Genomic DNA, 18614 nt, shown 5'->3' with positions numbered 1-18614 from the left:
TGGAACCTGCTTGCTCAAGGGTGGAGCTACCGGCTCATTTGTCCTGCCACGCCCACTGCTGGAACCTGCCTTTGCTGCCTGGAGGCACACACGTGTTTGTCCTGCTACTGGACCCTGAGTTACTTGGCGGGATATTGGGTTCCCTCCCCCTTCCTTTATAACGGAGTGTCTGGAAATAGTAAAATTGAGCTTTGATCAGGATTTGTCTTAGCTCCATTGTTTCTTCCGCCCCATCTAGATTCCTCTCTTTTCAGCGAACTGCCATTCTCAGTTGAACCGTTCGTGTTGTGGACTACGGGCAGGCCGCAACAGGCTGCAGAGCAGCAGCAGTGACAGTGTGGAGTGCTGTGAAACAGGAAGAGAGTCCAGTGTTGGAGGGACAGGGAGGAAGTGTGGGAGGGACAGGAAGGAGGTGTGGGAGGGACAGGAAGGAAGTGTGGAGGTGGTCTATGGGTCGCTGGAATTATCTCTGAGGGATCTTCTAGAATGTGTGTGATGGTTACCCTTTATAGTCACATCATTTAATTGCTGCACCTTAATCTACATGTACCCTAATATTCCAGTGTTGAAAGTGAGGGAGGCACTTTCTGCTTGACCCATGTGTCTCTGTTCATGGGGCTTTCAGCTCGTCAGATATATGAAGTATAGAGTTAGATTTAAAACTATGAGAAATGTAGTTGAGTGAGGTGGGTGCAGTGGCAAACGCCCAGAGGCAGAAGCTAAAGGAGTTCTGCGTTCCCGGCCAGCCTGGTCTACAAATCTCATGCCAGGCCCTCCAAGGCTACATAGTGAGACCCTGTCTTAAAACAAACAACAACAATAACGGAGAGAGAGAGAGAGAGAGAGAGAGAGAGAGAGAGAGAGAGAGAGAGAGAGAGAGGGCGCAAGCAAAACTCTACCACCACCATTGTAGTTCAAATCTGCCTTAGTAGGGGAAGGCATCTTTCTCCTCTCTCTCTCTCTGTCTCTCTCTCTCTCTGTCTCTCTCTCTCTCTTTCTCTCCTTCCTTCCTTCCTTTCTTTTTTTCATTCATTCATTCTTTTTGAGGCAAAGACTCACTATGTAGCTCTGGCTGGCCTGAAATTGTTATCCAGAGGCAACTGATCTGGACTCAGAGTGCCTGCCTCTACCTCCCAAGAACTTGGATAAAAGGCATGTGCCACCACACCTGTCAGGGAAGGGAGATGGTATTGGTTCACACTAAGACTATGCTAGGGGAATTCTATTTAGTCTATTCTTGCTAGCTGCTGGTCAATGGACTATTCAAATGCTTATTTGATAAACAAAAGCTACCACTATAATTAGTGTGCATATACCGATTTCCTTTATATTGTAGTAGTTTTAAAAAAAGAAAACTCCATTGATGGGTTGGCGAGATGGTCAGTGGTTAAGATTGATTGCCCTTCCAGAGGAAGTAGCTGAGGTGGTCATCAGATGACTCAAAAGGTAAGGGCCTGCCACAAGCCTGCCTGACAGCCTGAGTTGGATTCCTCCCCCCCCCCTCTCGTGTGTGTGTGTGTGTGTGTGTGTGTGTGTGTGTGTGTGTGTGTGTATGGATGGATTCAGTGTGTCACAAACCAGTTATTTAGTAGCAGACAGTCTCAGACCACACACATCCTTCCTCCAGCCTAGATGCCCATCTCTTGTTGGCCACTTGCAGCCTACAACATTTTTCTTCCTCCCTACTGAGGTGGATTCCCTTTGTGATGAAGCCAGTGTCCAGTGTGAGGCTGAGCAGTTTCCCAGGTGTAAATGTTGCTGTATTTTGACTGGGAAGGGTGCAAGCAAGAATGATTTCTGTGTGGAGATGAAGGTGGTTCCTGCCCCCTTCCCCCAGTCTGTGTCATCTTTGGCCTCTTGGCCCACAAGCAGCTCTGTTACGGTCAGAGGTTCTAAAATCTTAAAGATATTTTTTCACGTCTAGTATTCATCACCAACAGTGGAAGCTCAAATGTAACCCAAATGGGCCTAGCTGCTATTGGTGGTTATGGGTCAATATGATCTCTCACCCCCTACTTTTCCCTTTGAGAACTGTGCTTCCAGGCAAACCTCCCCTTCCCCCAATTAAAAAGTAGCTTCTCTGACATAAATGCTCACCATGTCTCACTTCAGGCAATCTAGACTACGTGTTCTCAACCTGTGGGTCATGACCCACTTGGGGGTTGTAAGACTCTGAGGAGATTTAACTACTGAGAACTCCCTGTGTGAACCACGGGAGCCAGGGATCGATGCAAAAGCAAGAGGAATTTATTGTTCCAGTGCGCTGGGGCTGTCCTGCACCTGAAGGAAAGGCAAGGACCTCCGGCTGCCTATTCTGCGAGTTTTTATACACTTTTCAGGGGCAGAATAGAGCATCAGCAACTAGGCACAACATGATTGGTGGAACAGTGTACCCTCTAAACTGTTTGGTGTTTAGGGAATGAGGTAGTAGGGGCTTCCCATATCTGCAGGCAGCCAACAGTCAGTCTGTCCTGCAGTTTTTCTGAGGAATATAATCAGCCCCTCCCTTCCAGAGGGGAGGGGTGCCTATGTGCTCCATGACCTCTCTCTTCCAGGAGGGGAGGGGCCTTCATGTTCTGGGGCCTGGTGGAATTTTCCAAAGGCCCTGAGCTGACCTCTTTAGGGTCAAATATCTAATATGTGGGTCACATTAGATATTCTGCATTTCAGATATTTGTATTATGAGTCACAACAGTAGCAAAATGACTTAGAAACAATTATGATTGGGTGTCACCACAACACAAGGCTACGCTGAAGGGTTGCAGTGTTAGGAAGGTTGAGAACCATTGGTCTGGATGTTCAGAACTCTTACAGCTAATGTGAGAATCATTAAGAGGCTGGCAGTGAGATCTGTGGGGGTGAGGTTTTATTTTTTCACTTCTCTTTAAGGCAAGGATAAATATAAGAGTAACTTTTATGTGTGTGTGTGTTTTAAAAAGATTTAAAAATTTTTTAATTATGTGTATATGTGTGTTCTTGTGTATGTGTGCACACTCGAATGCTGGAGCCTTTGAGGTCTGGAAAAGGGCATCAGATACCCTGGAAGTGGAGTTACAGGTGGTTGTGAGCAGCCTGATAAGGGTGCTAGGAAGCAAATTCAGGTCGCTGCTGTGTATGCTTAACTGCTGAGCCATCGACCCAGCCTCTCTGTGTTATCTTTAAGAATGCTTCTAGGCTCAGCGGTTAAGAGCACTGACTGCTCTTCCAGAGGTCCTGAGTTCAATTCCCAGAAACCACATGGTGGCTCACAACCATCTGTAATGGAATCCGATGCCCTCTTCTGGTGTGTCTGAATACAGCTACAGTGTATGCACATACATGAAATAAATAAATAAATCTTAAAACAAACAAACACATGAAAAAGACTTAACTGGCATTAGATTTCTATGAGTTGGAGACCAGCCTGATCTAAGAGTGAGTTCCAGGACAGCCAAAGCTGCTACACACAGAGAGACACCTTGTCTCGAAAAACAAAAAAAACAAAAACCAAACCAAAACAAAAAGAATGCTTCTAAATTATCATTTTGAAATGATGTCACAATATAGAAGAACAGCAAGAATTTCATATGGCCTTTACTTTCAGGCGTATCAATTGTAAAAACATTTTATTATCTACCCACTTAACCATCTACCTACCTACCTATTGTGCATCTATCAAGTTCATTTTTTTTTCCCTTGAATGATCTGAGATTGAATTCTTGAAATTAGGCTCTCATTCTCCATCAAATGCCCTAGAATCTCTTCTCTGAGAACATGATATTCTCTTCCAGAATTGCAAATTTAGAAACTGAACTGGTATAACAGCATTACTAAATATATTGTTCATATTCTAAGTTTGCCAGATCATTTATGGCCACCCTCCAACCCCCAGCCCTTACTGCCAGCCTTCCCATCTCAGGATCCCACACTACATTATCTGGCAAGACATGCTCGTTCATTTTCTTTAACCTTCTCCTTTCATGGGGTCAGCATTTTTGAAGATGCTAATTTTGAGCATATCCCTCCCTTTGAGTTTATTGTAGGATTAAACTGAGCTTATCTATATGGGATATAGTTAGAACTGTAGACTTACCTGGTTATTCACACCTCAAAGCCAAAAATACATGACAGAATGCTCATATCCCTCTGAAAGACCCCTTTGCTCCCAAACCAGCTTCATGTTAAAAAGAATGCACATCGGAATGCCCTGGAGAAGCTAGATCCCTAGAAGGCATTGGTGGCTGGAGACACTCCAACACAACACACTTGTCTGGAGTCACCATATTTTAGAAGCAAAATTCATGAAGCCAGAAGAATGATAGAAATGTGTTTAAGTCATAAGAGCTCAAAGGTTTGAGTGCAAGTGTGTGCTGCCTAGCATAGAGGCATCTTTACCCATTACAGGGAGTGGGGCAGTGTTATCTCACTTTACCTAAAGAAGATTCTGTCAAGCCTGGAAGAATTAGCCAGCTTTCAGCAACAAACACAGTGACTGATACACCAAACCTGCCATCCATTATTACTATGTAATCTGAGGTTTACACACCACCTAACAGGGCCTCGTAAGGGGTTAGACTTTAATTGTTAACTTGTATTTACATTTATTATTATGTGTGAGAGGTGTCCATGGAGAGGGGAGGCACAGGTGTCTCGGTGTCAGTGTGGAGGTCAGAAGATCACTGGTAACCGGTTCTCTCCACTACCTTCTATGCCCAGAACTATTAATTTTTTTAAAAAAGATTTTATTTCTTTATTTTATATATATGATGAATACACTGTTCCTGTCTTCAGACACACACCAGAAGAGGGCATCAGATTCCATTACAGATGGTTGTGAACCACCATGTGGTTGTTGGGATTTGAACTCAGAACCTCTGGAAAAGCAGTTAGTGCTCTCAACCGCTGAGCCATCTCTCCAGCCCTTAATTTTTTTGTTTTGTTTTGGTTTTTGTTTTTTACGAATCAGGGTTTCTCTGTGTAGCCCTGGCTGTCCTGGAACTCACTCTGTAGACCAGGCTGGTTAATTTTTTTTTTTTTAATAGCAAAAGTTCTAATATTTGGAAAGGAAATGCCCCAATCAAACTTAGGGTTGGTTTGAGACAGCAAGGTTCTTGGAGACTGCCAAGCACATAGGTGTGCTGTGAAGAGCCAGGGAGAGACATGAGATTAAAATCCAAATCTTTATCTTTCTTCATGTTTGTCTTTTTCTGGTTTGTTTTTCCTCCCCACCAAACAAACAGAGAATGTGTAAAGTTCATTTCAAAATATATTTTCAGGATTCAAATAGGCTTTAATTTAAGCGTCTAAATTTGAAGGAAGTATCCCTTCTTACACTACTGGCTACCATGGCTTAAGTTTTATCCTTTCCCATTTGACACGGGAAAGAAGCATGCCGGCATGACCATCTGTCTTCTTTTCCTGGATGTCCATTCCCAGAATTCTCACGCATTTGTGTTTTTCTGAGTTTTCTTTCTTTGTTTGTCACAGCAATGACAGCAGCAGCGTTTGCACATAATTCTTGAGAACAAGAAGGAGTCACTGGCCTCATGCATAGAACCCCGGTTCCCACATCATGGCAAAGTGAGTGGCACAAGCGAGAGGCAGGGTTTGCTAGAGAGGCCAAATGGACAAGGCCTTGTCTCTCACTCCCCTGAGAGCACAAGGCCCTCATCTTGAGATGCAGTCAACTAATGTCCAGGTAATTTTAAAGCCCAGTTTTTGATTCGAGCCATGTTGAAAGTTTGAAGAGAAGTATGTGTCTATGTGACAATCACAGGAGAAACAATGACGCATTTGTCTAATTAATATGAGTAAATAGTAATACTAAAAATAAGTTAGGATATGACAGGTAAAATATTTTGAGTTGGGTAGTTCCCCGTAAAATTAGAGTATTACTTAGAACCATTTTCTCTAGATGGCTTTTTGCTTTAATCTTTATAGTTTCTTTTAAAGCTCTTTGTAGATCCATCTGCTCTCTAAGATTCCCGTTGAGTACGAAGAGTGTCACTAATGGTTGCATTTGGCTCATAACGGTCTCGTTAAAATGCCCTTCACTCTAATTGCAAGTGGAGGTTGATTAATACTGCTGGTGTCCAAGTACGGATAAAAATTATTAGAACAGCCCACTAAAAGACTTTATTTGCACTAATATCCTGTGGAATAAAACCGATGCCGTTACGGCCAGATTTTGTAAGCAAAAATGTGTAATCCAAACTCTTTGTTGTTGATTAAAAAAAAGAAAGAAAAAGAAAAAAAATCTCGTCACTGTCATTGAGGGTACTTAATCTTCCAATGCAGGGATTTTAGGTTGGCGAGAGAAACAGTTTCATCACCCTTTCCAGAGGCGTCGATTCTTGGGCTTCTCAGTTCTCCCTGCTCTCCTCAGATGAGCTTCCGCTCTGGTGCTGTCTTCTAAGGAACAATCTCCAAGGGATCAGTCTACCTCGCGGCCAGTAGAAAGGCCAGAACTGGAAGCGACGGGTGTTTGGAAGGAGGAAAGGGAACCTCGGGTAGAAGCCGGGCCCCCTTGGTGGAAAAGAAAACGTGGGTGTTCTTGGGATGGGCTGGGCCCTTGTTACCAGATTCCTTGTGGTGGGCGGAGGAGTGAGTGTGAAGATCTGGCAGTCTGTAGGCTTTGCGTTATTTTGTGAGCCGCCAGGAGGGGTGACTACATCTTGTCCTGTGGAAATGAAAATGTAGGTCAGGAAATGGGCCTAGCAGCAGAAGCAAAAGACAGTTAGATCCCTCAGGGTGAGGCTTGGAGAGAGATAAGAATCAAACAGAGACATTTTAAAGTATGACTGAACTGCAGTGACTCAAGGAGATGACGTATGGACACAGCTAATGATCCACATTTCTATCTGGGGAACTGATCCAAAAGAAATAAATACATATTTATCAAAGACACTCGTAGCCTAAATAGGTTACAGTAACCTAAACAATCCAAATGCCCCCATCAATAGGAGGATGGCTAAATAAACCATAGACTTCATACAATGAAACAGTCCCCGGAATGAAAAGCAAAACCAGCCAGGACCTAGACACCCAGATGAATCCAAGCTACAATAAACAACGGAAATTAAACACAAAAAGGTGTACAGTGTTCATGAATAAGCAAAGTGGAGCTAAGGTAAGAAGTCAGAATGAGGATCAGCACAAATGTGATTTCATGGAGGAGTTAACCAAGAACTCTGTAGCAATGCTCTACACTTTGATCTCAGTACTCATTAAGTAGATTTGGATATGTGTAATATGCATACACATATGTATACCAGTATAAAATGTGGTGAAGCCGTACCTTTAAGACTTAGGGTTTTTTTGTTTCTTGGGGGGGGGGTTGTTGTTGTTGTTTTGTATATCATTTAAGACTCCGTACTGGCTGGTTTTGTGTCAACTTGGAGTTATCACAGAGAAAGGAGGTTCAGGTAAGGAAATGCCTCCTTGAGATCCAGCTGTGGGTCATTTTCTCAATTAGTGATCAAGGTGGGAGGGCCCATTATGGGTGGTATCATCTCTGGGCTAAGCAAGCCAGAAAGTAACATCCTTCCATGGCCTCTGCATCAGCTCCTGCTTCCTGACCTGCTTGAGTTCCCAGTCCTGACTTCCTTTGGTGATGAACAGCAACATGGAAGTGTAAGCTGAATAAACCCTTTCCTCCCCAACTTGCTTCTTGATCATGCTGCTTGTGCTGGAATAGAAACCCTGACTAAGAGAGACTCACTGAAATAAAACAAAATTTATTTACTATCGAGAAAATAAAAAATAAAGAAAATAGTGCCAAAGACCAGTGCACACATCTTGATTTTGAGAAGAAATTTGGATGTAGCCAAGGGTTAGTTGTTCCCGTGCATGAATTACCCAATTGAGTTGGTCTTGCAAAAGTAAGTTCTGCTGTGCAGAGTTCTGTGGCCTAGAACATATCAGTCTAGACATGAGAAGACTGAACAGATGTGAATGCTGGAAACATGAACATCCTCCAGGAAGCTGAGCGTTCTGGTGAATTGAAAACCAAAACCCAAACCCAAACCAAACCAAACCCAAGCAAGCAAGCAACCAATCAAAAACCCCTCTTCTTCTCCCAGGACAGTTGATTTGAATTTCTTGGCCACACTGGATATAATTATCTAGCTGCCAGAGACCTTAGTTCCTTTTTTTTTTTTTTTTAAGAATTTGTTTATTATATGTAAGTACATTGTAGCTGTCTTTAGACACCAGAAGAGGGTGTCATATGTCACTACAGATGGTTGTGAGCCACCATGTGGTTGCTGGGATTTGAACTCAGGACCTCCTGAAGAGCAGTCAGTGCTCTTACCCGCTGAGCCATTTCACTAGCCCCTTAGTTCCTTTTTAAACCCACAACTCTTAGATATGTCAGCTTTGAACACCTGGCTGTGGCTGATTGGGCTATTGCTAGATACTCAACACAGTCACCAGCTAGTCACTGAGGAATTAAATTCTCACTTGAGAATTACTGTGAAGACACAGTGGGAGATGTTAGTAGGAGGTGTAGGACAGTGGCTATGTGTGACTTTTTGGCCAGTTGAAATTTGATGGAGAGGTCAGCCTCCATGTAATAGTATGGTAAGCAGCCTTCTTTCCCCTCTCCCTCCCCTGCCCCCCCAAGATAGTATGTGTATGCATGTTCACATACATGTGTGCCTGTGTGGGCATGACTATGTATACACATGTGTGGAGACCAGAGATTGATGTTGGGCATCTCTATAACTTGATCTCTACTTTATTTATTGAGGCAGGACCTCTCACGGAACCCAGCACTCTCTGATTCAGCTGGTATAAATTAGTCAGGTTGTCAGTGACTGCTGGAGAGGAAGTCACTGTCTTCAGTGATGGAGCCACCAACCTATGCTCTAGTGGAGACCTTCACACCCACATCTACTTGGTTGGCCTTGGTTAAATCCGACAAAACAAGCACAAAGCAAAACCAAAACGAGACTTGAAAGTGGGATGGAGATTTGTGGGAGCACCTGAGAGGGGTTGGTAGTTGATAGTGGGAGATGGTAAAAGAAGGTAAAAGGATGGCTGTGGTTAGACCTGTATGTAGTTGTATACACTGTCATACTTGTAAGATAATCATTTTATAAGGTTGGTAATTTTCCCCACACCTATCCAGACTACTGAATATTGAAACGATATGACTGAAATTAGGTCGAGAAACATCAAATTATAGAAGATAACTAAATCCCACAATGTTCATTCTTTCTGATAAATTCCTAACTTTTGTAACATGAAAACTTTATATACTCAGAATCTAGCCACTAGGAGAGAAGTTAGCTTTGCTGGGAAGTTTCATCCTGATAGCTGGCTAATAGGTCAGGCTCAGCAAGGCCTTGAGCTCTGCCATCCAGTGAACTATCCTGCTTTATAAACATCCTGACCACCACTTGCTGCATAGGCTCATCTTGTTTCTTGATGCCCTGAAGCTGACCTCTAAATCCCATAGTGGTTGGTGCTAGAGCATGCAGAAGACTTTTCTACCAGGCTGAGGTGTTTAACTTCGTGCTGTCTTCTGGGAATCCACAAGCAGCTTCCCTCTATCACCTACCCAGGACAGTCGACGAGACCATGTTTTGATATTTTCCCAGCAAGCTAATCACATGATGATTACAGTGGGTTACTACTTACAAGTTATTACTACAAGTGTCCTCAAACGTAAGAACTGGAGCTGGAGCACTGGCGCAGTGGTTAAGAGCCCTGGCTACTCAGCCAGAGGACTCAGTGTGATTCCCAGTACACACATGGTGTCTTACAACTATCAGTCTGGTTCCAGGGGATCTAACACCCTCTTTTAGACCCCTAGGGCACCAGGCATGCAGGTGGTGTGCAGGCAAAACACTCCTACATATAAAGTGAAAATAAAGTGTGGGAGCCCTAGGACTTGGTTTGGCAGTCTGTCTCAACAAGGTCAAGACTATCTATGTGAATTGATGCTATCTGGCTTCTTCCCCTCGCTCAGCTGACTCCGCCTACCTATCTCTTTAACCTCTCTCACTTCCTGACATCATTATCTTTGTTTTCTCCTCAAACTGCCTTGAAAATACCATCTCGATTTATTTGAAGAATTCTACCTCTCTAAGTTTACCTAATGTCACATTTCAGAGTGAAAACTTGGGCAATCTCTAATAACATCTTAGGTTCTTCTTTTGTTAAAGAGGGCTGTAAGCTTTGTACCCATTCAAACAGTTAAACAGTGCTGTCCCCTCTACCCCAAAATGCTGCTTTGGCAAAAGTCCTTAATATTTTTGGGCTTAAATTTTGGCTTCCGGTGCCTAGAGTTCCTCTTGTCCTGGATCTCTCATGTAGTGCCCAAGTCAGACCTCCTTAGGGAGATCTTCCCTGCCTGGACGCCAGGTGATGGGAACTTGCAAAACTTCCATAGCAGTCTTGGCCCACCAGCATTGAACTTATGAACCATGTCCTTAGCATTCCTGAAATGCCCATCAGACCATCTTACAGACTGGCCCTACACCCAGGGCCTGTGGAAGAATTAAACCGATGGAGAGAAAGCTTCATTTCTATAACAGCATAAGTTTCTATGTTCCTACCTATTAAGGACAGTGTGAAGATTAACATGTATTTCCCACACTGACACACCAGCAAGGGCACTGTACATCAAAGCTAAGCATCCTGAAAACTTAATAAGACCAAAGTAGGTCACACATTTGAATGTTGATTAAAGAACATCTGCCAGGCAGTTGTGGTGCATGCCTTTAATCCCAGCACTTAGGAGGCAGAGGCAGGCAGATCTCTGAGTTCAAGGCCAGCCTGGTCTATAGAGTGAGTTTCAGGACAGCCAGGGCTACACAGAGAAACCCTGTCTCAAAACAAACAAACAAACAAACAAACAAACATCTGGAAAGGCAGGGCAGTGTGATATTCCAGAGGCAGGGTCCCTGCTTCTAATACTGTGACTAAGGACAGATCACCTCACCCCTGAGGGTTTTTTTTTTTTTCCTTATTTGAAAGATGTAAGAATAGTGTGGTCTAGCCAATGGGCTTATGAAATTATCCAAGATAAGATATTAATGGTTCTGGGAGATTCCCTTTGCATAGTACACATTTATTAAGTTAGCAGTTGTTATTGTTAATTGTTAAGGTTGTGAATGTTATACAAGGATTTTTAGCAGCACAAGCTTCACTTCTTAGGTTTATCTGTTTATCTTTTATATAAGATCTGTGTGCATCAAGGTAAGGGTAGGACTAAAGTACATCATAAGTCTAGGAACTCTGTGAAGATGAGGAATTATTGATTCTGTTGGTCATTGCTGGAACACTCCCTGGATGACAGTGTTATCCTTGAAGACTTGGTGTATCTCTGAATGACTAGGCAGACACTGGATGTTCTTCTCGGTGTTTTTGTGGTACTCAGCGAGAATTTAATTCCAGCCTTAGAGTGTTTTAAATAATAATTTATATTTAAAATTATAGTATTGTATAATACAAGCCAAAATATTGTTTGAAGTTTGGATATCAATCTTAAATGGGCTTATTATAGTCTAGACGTGAAATCTGTAACATACCCCCAAACTAGCTCGATTTTTAAAAAAAGAGGTAATGATGAGAAGATCTTTTTATAATTACCTGTGCTCTGTGGTTTATCTGGGCAGTCAAGAGCTGTTTTGTAGAGAGCTGTAGTGATTTTTATAGCAGCAAGCCTGGGTCTACCCACGCCATTCTTCCTTACAGAGCAAGCACCTGGAATCTTAGATTTCCCGTGCCCATTCAGACTTCAACCACAAAGAAATACCAATGCTGTGGTTAACTGACTCATAATAACTGTAACTCAATTCATTTTGTGGACACCAAGAATGATTGGCTATTTTTGTAAAATTCATCACTTGAAAGATAAAGAATTTAGAGCCCAGAAAATGTGCTTAAGCCCCCCTCCCTCCCTTCAGGATGTTCTATGTCGGGTCAGCAGTGTGCACATCCCATATCACATACTGAATTAAACGCTGTGAGGACAAAGACACAGTGCCTGCTCTGAGGATTGGAAAGAGATTAGATACAGACAGATCTGCCAGACAGGCATGGAACATACACTGGAGGTGAGGTACAGACTGCTTTGACAATCCAAAGATGTCAGAGAAAAACGATCTATTTTACAATAAAGTGCCTCCAGAAAGATTTGTAAGTGTGATATTACAGTAGCATTTAATTGCTGTTACTCGAAGCAGAATTGCAGAGAGCAGATGTGAGGCAGGAAAGGAGCAGGTGCTCTTGGAGGGTGAAGGGCACAGGGACCATGTGAGCCTTCCTGCTGGGCAGTCAGTCCCAGAGGACAAGTAGAAATGAGTGATGACCTAGAACCTGTGCTGCCAAGCTCAGAGACCAAATCTCACCTTTCTTTTTTTGTTTTGGTTTTTTTTTTGTTTTTGGAGACAGGGTTTCTCTGTGTAGCCTTGGCTGTCCTGGCACTCACTTTGTAGACCAGGCTGGCCTCGAACTCAGAAATCCGCCTGCCTCTGCCTCCCAAGTGCTGGGATTAAAGGCGTGCGCCACCACGCCCGGCAAATCTCACCTTTCAAACGACATTTTTATTTGTTTGTCTGGGGACATTGTCTTACTATGTAACCCTGGCTTTCCATTCTGAAACTTGCTACATAGACTAGGCTGGCCTTGAACTCACAGATATCTTTCAGCTTCTGCCTCTGAGTGTCAGGATCAGAGGCACACACCACTGTGTTCAGCCCTCAAAGGATAGTTTTAGATATAATTGAAATCTCTAATCTCGTTATAACCTATTTAGCCATTTCCAAAGCTTCGAGAGAACAAAACAAGAGATGTCAACAACATTTGTTCTGTGACTATATGCTCCCCATAAACTGGAAAGAAGGTGGCCTCTTTTTCAGCAGATGTCCATAACCTTGGGAATTGCTGTAGTCTGTGCAGAGGATGGGTTAGGGGATCTCTGGGTATCTAACAATAAGTTCTGATGCCTCTCTCTTTCTCCAGTCTGTCTCAAACATTGTGTGAACAACTGCAGAGAAAATGTTGGAAGATGAATGAAGTCTCACTGAACCCCTTGAATTCCCCTAGGTCAGGAATGTAAGTAAGGCGAGAGGCTCTGTCTGACACTGGATCCCTCCTCACTGAACAGCACCTAGTTCTGCATTTAAAGTCAATTACAGAAACAAATACTAGATGCAGGGCCCCCAGGTTCTCCTTCCTATTTCTTTTCTCCTATCTTCCATATCTTCCCTTGGGTAGGGACTTGAAATCCAATGTCAATGCTCAGAGCATCTGCAGGTTCAGTGGAGAGCAAAGGGGAGGCGTGCAGGGTTGGGGGGGGGATAGGGGGCAAGAATAGGAGCAGGGGAGAAATTAGCCTCAGGAAATCTGCTCACCTTGGTAGAGCCAAGACACAGCTCATCAGGTATGATTCATTAAAGCAATAAACAAAGACTCAGCCTGAACAGCTGGCTGCTGGGGATGAAAGGAGGCGGACAGTGCTGTAATTCCACATTAACACTGTTAGCTCCATAACCAGTAACTGTAGTAACAACAGTAACGTTGATGCAGTGCTTTTAATGTGAGGCTTTTGCATATAGCTCAGTTGTCCTCTCCAGCCCCACAACAATGCATAATCATATATAATGCTCAAGTATACCCTAAAATCACAGAGGTAACACTAAGACTGGGATCCAGGTCTTCAGGTGAGCCACCCCAGCCTTTCATTTCATTCACACAGGCTGATGGTAGCAAAGAAACATTTCCAACGTATGGAAATCTGTAACCATGGAAGACACCTTTGTTTTCCCGTATGGTATTATTTATCTAACCCACACACAGTAGGTAAAAACTCAGACTCTTACCTTCTGCTGTAGTTACCACCAACCAGCTGACCAGTAACCAGGAGACATGGAAAGCTGGAGCCATGGCTTCTGTCCTGAGCACTCACTGCTCTGGGCCCCAGGCTGCTTTAAAGGAGAGTGAGTGAGTTGGCAGCAACCTGAGTCAGGCAATTTGCATTTGCATAGTGGACCACAACCACCGGGACCTGTGGTGGGAGAGTAAGAAACTCTCAAGGAAATACCAGACAGTCTTTGTCAACCTAAAGCTTCTGGTAATGCCAGGCAGGCGTCACGCACCTCTCCTTCGCTCTGGACTGAAGGAAGCCACCTTACCTTCACTGTCCTGCCAGTTCCAAACACTCCCCACCTCAGTGCCTTCTCTTTCCTTGTAACCATGGCTCTCCAGCTGCAAGGGAAGGTATTTTGGTTTCTTTTCTACTGCTATGACAAAACACTATGACCTGACCAAGGCAGCTTATAGAACAGGGGTTCTCACCCTTCTAATGCTGCAACCCTTTAATACAGCTCCTCATGTTGTGGTAACTCCCCCTTTCCCCAACCATAACTTTATTGCATTGCTACTTCATAACTAATTTTGCCACTATTGTGAATCCTAATGTAAATATCTGATATGCAGGATATCTGATATGCGACCCCCATGAAAGGGTCTTTTATCCCCTAAAGGGGTCGTAACCCATGGGGTCGAGAGCCACTTTTATAAAAGAGTTCATTTGGGCTGACAGTTTCAGATGCTGAGCCCATGGCCACCATAGTGGGGAATCATGGCAGCAGACAGGCAGGCATGGTGCTGGAGCAGTATCTGAGAACTTATATCTTATCCACAGGCCTGAGACAGAGAGAGACCTAATGTGAAGTGGTATGGGTTTTTGAAGCTTCAAAGTCTACCCCTATGCCTCCTAATTCTTCCCAAATAGTTCCACCAACTTCAGATCAAGCATTCAAATGCATGAGCCTATTAGAGCCATTTTCATTCAAACTCCCCACAGAAAAGAACTCCTTTAGCTCCTCACCACATAGCTTGACTTCCTGGAGCAAATCATGAGGGAAGAGGAGATTTCCTGATCCAGGTGTTTGAAGAAGCTGCTGTTAGATTCTGACCCAAGTGTATGGTTCTTCTCTGCCCTATGTCTGCCCATGAGGGAAGGGCCTTGGTTAGAAAAGTGTCTTTCCTTGTGGCCATTATGGTCATTGTTTAAACAAAAATGAAGAAACTTGGAGCATAACTTAATAAGTCTACTTTCTAGACTTAGATAACTTAATAAGTCTACTTTCTAGACTTTCTTCTGAGTCACCAACTTGCTTGTAAGATGAACATGTGCCTTGGTCACTGTTATAGTGCTGGGAAGACACGCCAAGACTAAGGCAACTCTTACAGAGAAAGCATTAATGGGGGCTGGCTTACAGTATTAGAGGGTTATTCCATCATCATCGTCATGACAGGAAGCCTGTCCTTGTGCAGGTAGACACTGGGGCAGTACCTGAGAACCACATACTGATCTGTAAGCAGAGATGTCTGGGCTCCACATGGGCTTCTGAAACCTCAAAGCCCACCCCCAGTGACACACTTCCTCCAACAAGGCCACACCTCCTAATCCCTTTAATCCTTTTAAATAGTGCTACTCCCTGGTGACTATTCACATTCATGAGCATATGGAGGCCGTTCTTATTCAAACCACCACAGCCTGACACACTGGTGCTTGGCTGGTCTCCCAAGAGGATTCTTTCAGTTGTGAGAGTAACAGGAAGTGGTCACAAGAATTAAGAGGCTGGTTCTCGTTAGAAAAAAGAAAAAGGAAAAACCCCAAACTTTCTAATATCATTTTCTTTTCTCACTTGCCATTTGATTATCTGTTTTAGCCAGCATGGTGACACTAGTCAATTATTGCAGGTATTTCAGAGGCTGATGTGGAAGGAAGGCTTGACCTATGAATTCTAAACTAGCCTAGTGAGTCAGATGCTGTCTCAAAAAAAAAATTGTATTTTTTATCAGTTTGGAGGCATGATCTTTGACATGGCATTTGTATTAGTTGGCGTTCTGTCACCATGATGAGATACTTGAAAATCAATTTATAAGGTAGAAAGATTTATTTTGGCTCATAGTTTAAAAGTTCTTGTCCTTGGCCAGCTATTTCTGCTGCTTTTGGACTGTGGTGAAAACATTATTGTAGGGGCACAGGCTACTCATCTCATGGTGACCAGGAAGCTGAGGGGGAGGGCTAAGGGTCCCAGTAGTCCCTTTAAGGGTGCCATCCTCAATGACCTAACTTCCATTCACTAGTCTTCATCTGGTAGAGCTTCTACCACCTGCCAGTGGTGCTCCAGGCTGGAGACCAAGGCTTTTTAACACATGGGCATTTAAGGACTGTACTGGCTAGTTTTGTGTCAACTTGACACAAGCTGGAGTTATCACAGAGAAAGGAGCTTCAGTTGAGGAAATGCCTCCATGAGATCCAGCTGTAAGGCATTTTGTCAATTAGTGATCAAGGGGGAAGGGCCCCCTTGTGGGTGGGACCATCCCTGGGCTAGTAGTCTTGGGTTCTATAAGAGAGCAGGCTGATCAAGCCAGGGGAAGCAAACCAGTAAAGAACATCCCTCCATGGCCTCTGCATCAGCTCCTGCTTTCTAACCTGCTTGAGTTCCAGTTCTGATTTCCTTTGGTGATGAACAGCAGTATAGAAGTGTAAGCTGAATAAACCCTTTCTTCCCCAACTTGTTTCTTGATCATGATGTTTGTGCAGGAATAGAAACCCTGACTAAGACAGGGACATTTGAAATCTGAACTATAGTAAGTACCTCCCCCAGAGGAGCATTGAATAGAGGTGTTGACACAAAGCTCAAACTATCATGATAGTCTCTAAAGGGCATATTTGCCTTTCTTTCTTTCTTTCTTTCTTTCTTTCTTTCTTTCTTTCTTTCTTTCTTTCTTTCTTTCTTTCTTTCTTTCTTTCTTCCTTCCTTCCTTCCTTCCTTCCTTCCTTCCTTCCTTCCTTCCTTTCTTTCTTTCTTTCTTTCTTTCTTTCTTTCTTTCTTTCTTCCTTCCTTCCTTCCTTCCTTCCTTCCTCCCTCCCTCCCTCCCTCCCTCCCTTCCTTTTTTTATTAAATTATCAGAACTTCAATTCAGAATGTTTTCTCTTAGGAGGTTGTATTTGCCAAAACATCCCATCACTCAAAGGACTGCTTTGACCAGTGATTTCATCAGGAGTTTAGGAAGAACAGAATTAATCATAGTCTTGGGATTTAAAGAGTGTCAATCTAGAGTGATGTCACCTGAGGTTCAAGAAGTCCAATAGACACAAACGAGACCAATAGACACAAATCAGGAAGTAGTAAATTCCTTAGGCTTGATTTTATTCCTTGACAAAGTTCTAGAACAATTTTTGTTTTGGAGCAATAGGGTCCTTGGTTAGGCTGGTCTTGAACTTGTGGGCTCAAGCCATAATCCTGCCTCTTGAGTAACTGAAATAAAGGTTACCATGTTGCATGCCCAGGATGTGCCAGACAGTATTCCAGAGGATCAGAATGCAGACAAAAATACCTTCCCCAAAGTTTATATCCCAGTGCGGTAAAATAACACAGGAATAAAGTATTTGGTGTACTATAATGTGTTAGAATATTCTATAATATGTGCTACTGAAAAATGAAAATGTTCAACATAAGGAATACGGGGAGGTTGGAATTTTGATTCCAAGATGATATTTGATGTCATGCATGTGGATGTTGGGACAGATGGTACAGCCAGTTCAAAGGCCCTGGAGCAGGAGTAGGGTTGCAATATAATATCTGCCAGCATGGATGCTACTGTAGTTGGGCAGGGTACACTCATCAGGGAGAGCTAAGGGAGGACTGGGAGGCTGGCTCGATTTATTGGGTAGAGTGGGGATTGACTAGAGGGTTTCACAGAGAGACACAACATGATCCTACTTATGTGTTAAAAAGATGACTCTGGCTCTTGACTGGAGAACAGATGGTTGGAGGCAGGATGGTCTGGTTATAACAAACGACTACTTGAGTGGAAACAGTGCTCACTCCAACTGGGGTGGTAGCAGAGGACGTGTGGGAGATTCAAGGCTTGTGTTGGAGGCCAAGAAAATTGGATTTCCCCAAAAATTGTACGTTGGGTCTGAGAAACACCGAGAAGTAGTACACTATGTTTTTTGGTCTGAGGGGTTAGGTGATGAAAAATATAGCTGAGTTAAACAACAATGTCATGATAATGTGTTCATAAGTAAAAACTTGGAAGATAAAAATACCTTGGCCAGACATGGCAGCTTAAATCTCTAAGTCCAGCACTTAAGAGGTTCAGGTAAACAAATTGCCATGAGTTCAAAGTCAGCTTAGCCTACTTAGTGAATTCAAGACTTGAATGAGCTGCAGTGTAAAACCTTGTCTTAAAACAATAGTAACAAAACCAAAAATGCCCTTTTCTGCAGAATACAATAGTACTTAAGAGAGTAAACACTGAGAGTATTGCTCTTGGGACAGTTATTAAAGTCTCCAGAGGAGTACCTAGGGGCAAGTGTGTAGAAACTGCAGCACCAGAGAAGCAAAGTTTGGGCCCTAGTGAGGATGCAGATTGTTGCCCAATTGGATCCAGGACAGCTTCAGAGGGCCTCTGCCTCAGGTGATGACCATTTTGCAGACTTTTCTCTGGATCTCCAGTCTTCAAAGACTACCCTGTGGACTTTAAACTTGTCAGCTCTTAAAATTTTTTGAGGTGACTTCTTAAAACCAAGCCCTCCTGACATACACGTCTTATTGATTCTCCCTCGCTAGAGAGAACTTACATACATGGCACTGTTCCTC

At 43.3% G+C, this 18614-nt stretch overlaps 1 protein-coding gene across 1 annotated transcript; it reads right to left on the bottom strand.

Annotated features, from left to right (window-relative positions):
- Positions 1-6003: 6003 nt before the first annotated feature.
- Positions 6004-13891, bottom strand: Odaph (odontogenesis associated phosphoprotein). Its single transcript, XM_021164010.1, has 2 exons — positions 13812-13891; positions 6004-6658 (listed from the first exon to the last, which is right to left on the bottom strand). The coding sequence occupies exons 1-2, from the start codon at positions 13873-13875 to the stop codon at positions 6342-6344; spliced, it is 381 nt and encodes a 126-aa protein (XP_021019669.1). The 5' UTR covers positions 13876-13891; the 3' UTR covers positions 6004-6341.
- Between the last annotated feature and the right edge of the window lie 4723 nt (positions 13892-18614).

This window comes from Mus caroli, chromosome 5 (assembly GCF_900094665.2).
Source record: "Mus caroli chromosome 5, CAROLI_EIJ_v1.1, whole genome shotgun sequence".
Taxonomy (NCBI): domain Eukaryota; kingdom Metazoa; phylum Chordata; class Mammalia; order Rodentia; family Muridae; genus Mus; species Mus caroli.
This window is presented reverse-complemented; position numbering and strand designations above follow the sequence as displayed.

Coding starts and splice junctions, on each gene's coding strand:
- Odaph (XM_021164010.1), bottom strand. CDS start 13,875: ATGGCTCCAGCTTTCCATGTCTCCTGGTTACTGGTCAGCTGGTTGGTG. Junction 6,659..13,811: donor GGTGGTAACTACAGCAGAAG/GTAAGAGTCTGA, acceptor TCATTTCCACAG/GACAAGATGTAGTCACCCCT.